This window comes from Balaenoptera physalus (genome assembly GCF_965194825.1).
Source record: "Balaenoptera physalus genome assembly, chromosome: 13".
Classification (NCBI taxonomy): domain Eukaryota; kingdom Metazoa; phylum Chordata; class Mammalia; order Artiodactyla; family Balaenopteridae; genus Balaenoptera; species Balaenoptera physalus.
In genome coordinates this window covers 98,149,573-98,159,143 of record NC_138892.1, presented here as the reverse complement: position 1 = coordinate 98,159,143, position 9,571 = coordinate 98,149,573, and the positions used below count along the sequence as shown (strand labels likewise).

General features: G+C 44.2%; 2 protein-coding genes across 2 annotated transcripts in view; both read right to left on the bottom strand.

The window, feature by feature from the left end:
* Positions 1-571: 571 nt before the first annotated feature.
* On the bottom strand, positions 572-8,745 carry GPRC5D (G protein-coupled receptor class C group 5 member D). The gene is given in 5 exon segments (XM_082420304.1): positions 572-845; positions 1,975-1,992; positions 1,994-2,043; positions 7,018-7,944; positions 8,732-8,745. Coding segments are annotated over 4 exon segments (1,032 nt in total). The 5' UTR covers positions 7,913-7,944; positions 8,732-8,745; the 3' UTR covers positions 572-776.
* The window catches only part of HEBP1 (heme binding protein 1), a 41,852-nt gene continuing 40,993 nt past the window's right edge, over positions 8,713-9,571 (bottom strand). Inside the window, exon 5 of the mRNA XM_082420336.1 lies at positions 8,713-8,868. Coding sequence (XP_082276462.1) covers positions 8,728-8,868 — 141 coding nt within the window. The 3' untranslated portion in view covers positions 8,713-8,727. The remainder of the gene's footprint in view (positions 8,869-9,571) is intronic.

Here is a 9,571-nt window from a genome sequence, read left to right as displayed (position 1 = left end):
TACTCACTGTCATGAGGGTGCTAACATCATGGGAGAAACCTGCCAGATTGCAAGCCCATGAGATGCACAATTGTGGGGATCCTGAGGTTTCTGCTATAACTTTTATTGCAAATTCTGGGTCAATCATATTTAGGGGCCCTTTATAAAAATGACTAGAGGGGTAATCCAGTACTAAGTTGCTACTGACATCTATAATTTGTCATATTAGCATGACCATAATTTCATCAAACTGAGGTCTTTCAGTCCCATTAGTAAGAGATGCCAATTTGTCCTAGCATTACTGGGGAAGGGAATCTTTCAGTTACATGAATGAAGAAAGAGGGACTCCCCTGGTAGTCCAGTGGTTAAGAACCCGCCTTCCAATGCAGGGGAGGCGGATTCGATCCCTGGTCGGGGAACTAAGATCCCACATGCCATGGGGCAACTAAGCCTGTGTGCCACAACTACTGAGCTCCAGCGCTGGAACAAAGATCCCGCGTGCTGGAACAAAGATCCTGCGTGCAACTAGGACCCAATGCAGCCAAAAAAAAAAAAAAAAAAAAAGAAAAAGAATGAAGAAAGAGACACATAGTCACGGTAGAGTGGCCAGCAAGATTGTAATTCTGCTTGAAAGGGCAGTCTCCTGATGAAGGGTCCAGATGGATGGAGAGGACTAGGTGTCAGGGAAGGAAGGACGAGCCGATGTTTTGTTGACAGGTGGGCTTCCCAGTGGCCCATCAGGGCTACAGTAGGATGATCTTCTGGGTTTTCACTACTCATGTTTCCTGCGGACTTTATCATTCTGCATCTTGCTGAGGGCTTCCTTTAGCCCAAGGGATGAAATCCTCCTGTGTGGGATCAACAGTCTGCAAAAGAAGAAATGCCATCATCAGCTTTCTGAGGCAACATAGGGGATAATACTCTCCAAAACTATGCTTGAAATATTATCATTTCACCATCATTTAATCCTTTGATAATAAAAAAAAGGAAAAAAATGTTGAGCCTATCCATATCACAACTACTTTACCATCTTCCCTCTTAGCCATTAACAAGAATCTTTTTGCAGGATTACTGGAAATTGAAAGTAATCCGAGAAATTCTTGGCGGGGATAGTAAAGATTTTCTCATCGTGTAAAGGCCCTCTGGAGGATTAATTACAGCAGATGATATAGCTGTGTCCTGGTCTATGTGTCATTCCAGGAAAAGGCAAATTCTCAGATAACAGACCAGAGGGTTTAACCTAGTTAGAGTTGCCTAGTACAGTTCATTGAACAAACAGTCTGAGCATGGCTTTCCCTCTTGGATCTTAGTGACTTCTGATCCTCATAATAAAACAATTGTGTCCCAAAGTGGTATTTTTAGCTGTTCGGATTTGTGTGTCTTCAAGCCATCACGGCACAAACGCAAGTTACTTCCAGTCCTACTCAGCAGTGTCCCTCTGTTTTCGCAGGCAAGGATTAAAATTGGTACACCCATCTGGGCGTCCAGCTGATGCTGACAGACCCAGCCCGGTTCTCGGGGCAGCCTGGGCTGCTGGAGCTAGACAGTGACTCAGAGAGGCAGCCAGCGTGGCTCAGAGGATACATTTAGACAACTGATAATAAGAACAGATCTGACACTCATACATATTTATAATCCCCTGTTGTCCCCAAGGCAACAAGCCGTGAGCTTGCATCTCTTCACCCTCACACAAACCCTTCAAGCTGCCTTTTCCTTCAGGGACATTCACCTGCACCAGAATATACTGTCGATGGCAGTAGCGGTGGGGATTGAGAGGGGCTCCTGCAGAGGCAAAGGCATGATTTAGCTTTATTGCACTGCCCTGGTGTGAATTCAGTCTGGATGGCTCCAGCTCCACATGCCTGGAGGGATGACCCTGTCCTGCCTCTCCTCTCTCAGGTCAGTACAGCCATTGGAGATGAAGACTGACTGCTCTCCTAAGGAAGGAGTGAGTTGCTCTGTCCTTCCCTGGAGAATGCAGATGGGCACATTTACCTGCTGCTGAGTTGGGGTTACCATGTTCAGTTAATGCTACATCCTCCTCAGCTCCATCACCGTCTTGGGCTGAAAGTCAAAGGAGAGAAGGGCTGGCTTAGTGTCACGGATTCACCTGGAAACAGCACACGAGGACTATGAGACTCAATGGCTTGCAAAGAGGCTCCTGACCCTTTAAAAAAGGAATTCTCCGCTGAGGCTGTGTGTGTGCGTGTGTGTGTGTTTTAATCTGTGATTTTAAAAAGAGTGTTTTTAAAGCTTCTGAGGAAGGTTGCATAGGGATCACACCTGTGTGCTCAGGAGAAGCACATCTGTGTTTAGTAACTGAAGAGGCTGAAGGCTCATCATCGCTTTCTACAGAAAGAGCCCTAGCACGGGGTCAGAGTCTTTGTACCTTCGTGACCTTGGGCATCTCACTGTCTTCAGCAGTAAAATAAAAGGCCTTCACTACGTCATCTCTAAAGTCCCTTTAGGCTTGATACTCTGCAAGCTTTGGTTCAATTTTAAAAACTGGACATAGGGAATTCCCTGACCGTCCAGTTGTTCGGGCTCTGCACTTCCACTGCAGGGGACATGGGTTCGACCCCTGATCTGGGAATTAAGATCCCGCAGGCCGTGCCGTGCGGCCAAAAAAAAAAAAAAAGAAAAGAAAAAAACTGGACATAATTTTTAAAATCCCTAAAGACCATTTTATACTGTCGTAGAATAATCACACTTGGTTGTTTAATATCTGTCTCCTCAACAATCCTGTAAGCTCTGTGAAGACAGGAGTTGTGTCTGTCTCTTAGACCAGGTCCTTGCTCGATACTTAGTTGTCATTTGATGGCCTGGGACGTAGCCGTGTCATTTTGTTCCTGCTTAGTGGCTGCAGCGCTGAGCGCACGGACTGTTCTGCCCTCTCAGTTGTTAGCTGTGTTACCTGCGGCCAAGTTCCTTAACGTTTTGTTGCCTCTGTTTCCTGATGGGAGTAAAAGAGGAATCATGATGATCATAATAGTCAATCTATCTCATACGGTTGCTTTGAAGATTAAATCTATCAATATCTAGAAAGCCCTTGGAATAGGACATGAAATATAGAAAGCACCATAGTGCTTCCCTTTGTATATTGTTATTGGTGGTGGTGTTGGTGGTATAGTTATAATTGATGCTCTGACATCCTCCTCCTACTGGTGTTTTTTAGAGGGATTGAATCCTGTGAAAATAAAACATTCTTCTTTCAGCAGAAATGAACTGAATCCTTGGTTTAACTTTGTTCCTTGCAGCATAACAAGACTCCTTCCCACTCAGCCCCTTGGTAACCCGTGTTCCTCCAACAGTCTCATCAGACCAGATCATAAATTAGAGAAGCCTAATTCTCCAGCTTCAGTTATTGTTCATGAATTTACCAAAAAGTCGAGTGTTTCTCTCTATTAATCCTGCCACCACCTCCTGGTATGGATCCGAGTTGAGTAAGTAAGACCTTACATTGATACCTGGAGGGGCCAGGGACACTATGACCATCATTTCACTACAAGGAGCCTGAGCTCCCAGAGGTTGGGGAGCTTGGTTGGGTCTCAACGTTGGTAAGAAGCAGAGCTGAGCCTCGAAGCCAGGGCATGTGAGGACAGGGTCTGCACCCTTTCTGCTGCCCCATTATCCTTGTCACCCAAGCATAATGACAAAGAGAATGTCATTATCCTTGCCTGGTCTGTCCTCACACCAAGCAAATCCTGCCCAGACTCACGGCTTCTTCTGTACTTTACGCCAGTTCGCTCTTTGTGACCTGTAGCTCTAGAGGGTTACAAAGAGAGGTTTTCAGTCTTGTCCCCCTGAAAGAACAAACAAAAATGACACTGCCTGGGACCATCCAAATTTGGTTTCTCCTAGTAAGGTGGGCACCTTGAAGCAAAAAGTGTTGAGAATTGTCCAAAAAAAGGCTATGTTTGCCAAAAGTTGGTATGCCTGGTACTTGCTGTAAGGAAAACAATTTGAAGGACCTCTGTTTGCAAGAACATTTTTCTCTCGTTTTACATCATTTGATATTCATTGACCCATTTTTACATTTCATAGCCTCATTATTTCTGTCTTAATAATACCTTCAAAAAAATCATACTAGATTTGTCTGTAGATATTTAAACACAGGATAGAAAAAAATGCCCACAATTACGTGATCCTTTAAAATATACAGGGGTCTTGCTTTTAGCAAACTTGATATAACAATATTCTAATTCATCTAAAACAGATAAAGCAGGCAATAATTAGAACAGGAGCTTTCCCTTCATAAACAAAGATTCATGGCTGATATTCTATATTTAAGGTCTTTGCAAATTATATCACATTTAAAATTCTCAGTTAAAAGAGCAATTGATTTTAAAAGTTCAATCAGTCTACAGTTTTTAAGGAACACGTTTATAACATGGGGCAAAGAATATTTATACCCATTTGTTTGGTATTTTGTAGTAATATGCCTGATTGCATTTTCATTCTCCATCAAGATGTTTTTATATCTTTGAACTAAGACCCTAAGCCACTTCCGAGAGATAAAGACTAATCTTTTGAAAGACTTCCAAGGAAATGAAGTCCTTAATCCGCTTTGCTGATCTATTTCAGTGTGTACCAACTCTTAGTTTTGTATTTAATCTAAATGCTTTGTGCTTCGATTTGAGTCTATTTCTACCCTTCGTCTTTAGCTGGAGACAGAAAGCAGGACAACAACCTCTTGGAGAGAGGTATTCATACGTGTGAAATTCCCTGCTAATCCCCTCTTGTCTGACTCTTCTTTCAACTGAATAATTCTGGTCTCAAAACCCAGTGGTAAATCAAATAATTATGTGACTGGAGTCATAGTTATAAATTAGAAGAGTCACATGACAAATGGACGCCTCAGGGACTGGTACAAAATGTTGTGTTTCAGTACAGAATTTAGAGAAAGGCACATAAAGCTTAAGAACTACCATCTCAGTTTCACTGTCCTAACCTTTCCATGTAGGTCTGACGTTATAACCCCTTCATCATCTCTGTGGTTTTCCACCCAGCCTCTCCCACATTTCTCATCAGTGGATCTCAGAGCTGGAATGGGTATTCTTGTCAGAGACTGACAGATGCTGAGAACAACGGCCGGATTGTTCCAGCTGACCACTTGTCTGTTTACACAGCACTACGATTGTTTCTTGAGCAAACAAAAACAGACAGCCATGGGCTGCGCTCCCACCGTCAGCTCCTGACCTACAGCAACACTTAGGATTTTTTGAGTTATTGTTTTTATACTGTACTGGTCTGGCTCTTATTTATTTTGTATCTCTTTGTACGTTTTTCCTAGGTAGGTGCCATCCTGTACTTTTTCTTGCATTTTAATCATCCTTCTAATTTTTGATATTTGTACTTTTTCTAGGTGACCTAAATTCTGATTTCCTTCTCTAAGCTTAAGTTTCTGGTTATTCTGCCTAGTTTTGGAGAGCAATCTATATGTTCTTTTCTACACTATTGATTTTTTTTTCTGCCACAAAATATTGAGCTACGTTGACAATGACTCTCACTGGCAGAAATGGATTTTCTACCCATGCTCCAGAAATAAGGATAGTTATAAGGAAACATTGTGCTTTTAAAAGCTCTTGCTTTTCCACTAAGACACTTCTTAGAACACTTTAAACACCTGCCTAGTCTTTTGGGCGCATGGAAAATTGATCATTACAAGTCCCAGTGGGTTTTGGGTATTATGAAACTCTAAGAACTTTCTCTCTCTCTCTCTGACTTTTGTTTCCTGGAAACATAACAGCAACAAAGCAAACAGAAGAAGTTTTATCCTATTTTTCGGTGAGAACTATGAGAAGTAGTTTCAAGAAAGATTGACTCTGCAATTCTGCCCCAAACCTCACATCATCAAAAGCAATGAAAAACTCTTAAAAGAAGGATGTGTAGTGTCAATTTCCAACTCGTGGTCAACTGAACTGAAAAGAGTTAATAGATGCTTCCATCTGCACAGGATTGAATTTGAGTATGTAATTAGCCATAGATTACAGCTCAAAAAAGTGTATGACTTAAAAGGAAAGCTTCTATTAATTTTTTTGAGCCTGGTAAGCATAATGTGTGCTATACAATATATAAAATAACATCATCTTTGCACATTAGAAATACACTGTGAGAAATCAGATGCCTATTAAGACACAAAATTTGATGTAGAACTGTGATACTGGGTTATGAATAATAGGCCAGATATTTCAGAAAGGGATTAATGAGTTTTGACACATTTCCAGATAACTGAAATTAGCCACTAATCCCCCCAGGTTATTGGGGTCCAAGCCTCCTTGTTATCATGGATAATATATTTTATTCTTTAACAGTATATAGTCAGGTGGCTTGGTCTTATATAAGGATACAAATCTGACCCAGAAATTATTATGAAAATGTCACATAAGCAAGTTCTTTATTTCTATTAATGATTACACATCTGAGACTCTGCTCAGAATTCTGACTTCATGGCTCCTCCTGTCACTTTTTCTAAACCTCGAAGGCTTTCAAGGAGTGAATGGTTTACAAAGTAGGAATCCAGCAGTTATTGGGCTTTGAGACTCTAATGAGGGGATGAGTCATACAAATCAGTCTGTTATGATATTTGGGCAAGTTGGCTTTGAGACTTAAATTTGAAAAATGTCAGTCACTGGTGCCAGGGTTGCTTTTGCACTTGATGGCCAAAACATCTGCACTTAGCATAGTATGTCATGCAATGGCATGGGCCAAGCCTAATTTGGGGCTGGTTAACTCATTTTATAGGGGGTGCCTTTCTTTATCCAGCATGAATTCTCAGAGCCACACCCTTTCTATTTAGGGCCTTTGAGTCATTTCTGTCTTGGCCTCTCCCCATAAATCTCTGTATTTCGGAGGAACTGAATTTTCAGAAAAGTTTAACCTTGACTCTGAGTGTCCCCATCTCCAGGCTTGAGCTATGTAGTCACCCACCTAAATTCTGACCATTCCCTTTTCTTTCTCTCTTGGTTCATCCTCTTGCCCTGTTTTTTCTCCTTCTTCTCTTACGGGAGAGCCTCCCCAAGCTCCCCAGGAAAGTACCTCTTGAGAGTTGCTGATTCTCTGCTCTGAAGCTGCGTTCATAAACTGGGAGTGGGCAGGCATTGCCTTGCAGAGGGCAATCCTGCTGACACGATCTATAGAGAAAGCACAGCTCCGGTATGATGTACAGCAGCAGGAAAACCCACGCGTTGGTGACCAGGGCGATGCAGAGGACAGGGTCGTCCCACTCGGGCTGCCGCTGGAGCTGTGGGTTGCCTCTCATGAGCATGGAGATCCACGCCACCCAGATGATGATGGAGATGAGCACGGTGACGAAGATGAGCCTTCCGTGCTGCTTCCAGTTCTCACACGGCCCACAGAAGGTGGCCTTGGAGACGAAGAACGTGAGGGCCATCAGGAAGAGGACGTAAACCAGGAGGACCACGAAGTCCACGTTGAGTTGATAGGGTGTCATATCCATAAACATCGTACCTCTGGTCATGATGAGAGTCACATACTCGGTGGCGATGATCGTCTGCAACAGGCTGACACCAATAGCAATGCACAGAATTGTCGTCCAAGAGGAGGACACTTGACCCCGGACCAGCTTCACCAGGTTGGAGGCATGAGCCAAGAGGCACGAGAAACAGAGAGCAAAGAGGACCCCAAAGAGAAAGTAGCGGATGGGGGCAGTCTGCTGATTGAGCTGGATGATGAAGGCAAAAGCAAGGCTGAAGAGCCCCAGCACACCCAGGAGGAAGAGGAACTGCGTGGGGAGGACATTCCACTGGCTGCAGTCTTGAACCCTTCTCATGAGGAAGAGAAATGCCAGGAGCAGCAAAACTGTAACTGCTATGCCAGTGGCTGCCAGGGACTCCAGAACAGTGCCCCACGCTCCCATGGTGTCACAGAGGAAGTAATAGTCCCCAGTGGACTCTCTGCAGTCCTCATACATGGTGACTTGTAGGTGGACCTCACAAGAATGGTCTTTTGTTCCCGTGCAAAAAAAAAAAAAAAAAAAAAGTAAAAGACAAAGGAACAAACATAACTTCATAACTTGACCTGCACCCTCAAGAACCCCTGTTGGGTAGTCTTGGGCAGGACACTATAATATCTCCGATTCCCACATGAAGATACCTGGACCTACTGAATGAAATAGCTCAAAACTATCAACCCCTCAAAACGATCCTAGCTCTATCCTGCTGGGAAAAGGAGAACCATCTTCACTTAGGGGCTCCAGAAAACTCATGAATTTTCACGTCATAATTTCCACCAAGGCTTTTTGAGGGCTAAGGCAGAATCTTTTTCATAAAAATCGGGCATGTGACCATGTTTGCATGATGGTTAGGACTCCAGTTACAGCAGGCTCCAGAACAAGCGTTGTCAACATTAATGGACCATTTGATCATTCAAGACATGAGGCACTACTCGAAGGAGACAGGCAGATGATTTTTCCCAGTCATTTTAATGACTCTTCCTTCTTTTAATTCAAGTCAATCCAAGGCAGCGCATTACAGTTAAATACCCACTGTTTTAGTCTGTCAAAGAATTTTACAAAAAGGTCTCTGCCTTCAATTAACTTTTTGGAGAGTTTAGCACCAAACTCTATGTCTTGCCTGGGGTTGTCTAGAAAAACATCACACACATTCATTTGGAAACAAGTACCTTGCAGCTGAATACCCCTAGCTCTACACCCCTTCAGCTATTCCCAAGCCAGCTGGCTGGAGTGACCCAGGCTGACAGCTGAGGGCATGGCCCCTTCAGTCCCACTTACCTCCTCTGTGTGCACGCTGGAGGCCGAGACTGTAGTGGCTGCGAGGTTGTAACTGCCAATGAGTAAGAAGGAGACAATCTCAGTGTCTTTAATCTCTCCCCAAACGGGCGGAAGGATGGAGGCCCGCACTCGGGTTCCTGCAGGGCCTATAAAGGGGTGTGGCTTTAGGAAAGACTGCCTCCTCCCCACAGCCTCCGATGTGATCTGGAGGCTGCGAGAGGCCCTCTGTTGGGCTCACGCGAGGACACTTCGTTCTTCTTCTGACCTATTCCCTAAAAAGCCGTCTCCAGTCTTCCCCACATCTTGATCATAAGATCCAAAAGAGCATCCATCCCAGAGGAATAAGAGGTTTACTGGGCCATAGAGAAGGGTTATGCACATTAAAAGGGCCAGTGGTTGGCATCAGTGTGATTAGGGGAAATTTGTCTCCTCTGCTCTGCCCATTTCTTTTCCTCTCCTGTGGAGGTCCTTCCTCAGGCTTTTTTTTTTTTTTTTTTTTTTTTTTTAGTATTTTGTTTACTTATTTATTTATGGCTGTGTTGGGTCTTTGTTTCTGTGCGAGGGCTTTCTCTAGTTGCGGCAAGCGGGGGCCTCTCTTCATCACGGTGCGTGGGCCTCTCACTATCGCGGCCTCTCTTGTTGCGGAGCACAGGCTCCAGACGTGTAGGCTCAGTAGTTGTGGCTCACGGGCCCAGCTGCTCCGCGGCACGTGGGATCTTCCCAGACCAGGGCTCGAACCCGCGTCCCCTGCATTGGCAGGCAGATTCTCAACCACTGCACCACCTGGGCAGCCCCTTCCTCAGGCTTTGGCTGCCCATCAAGTGGGGTCCCTACCTGGAC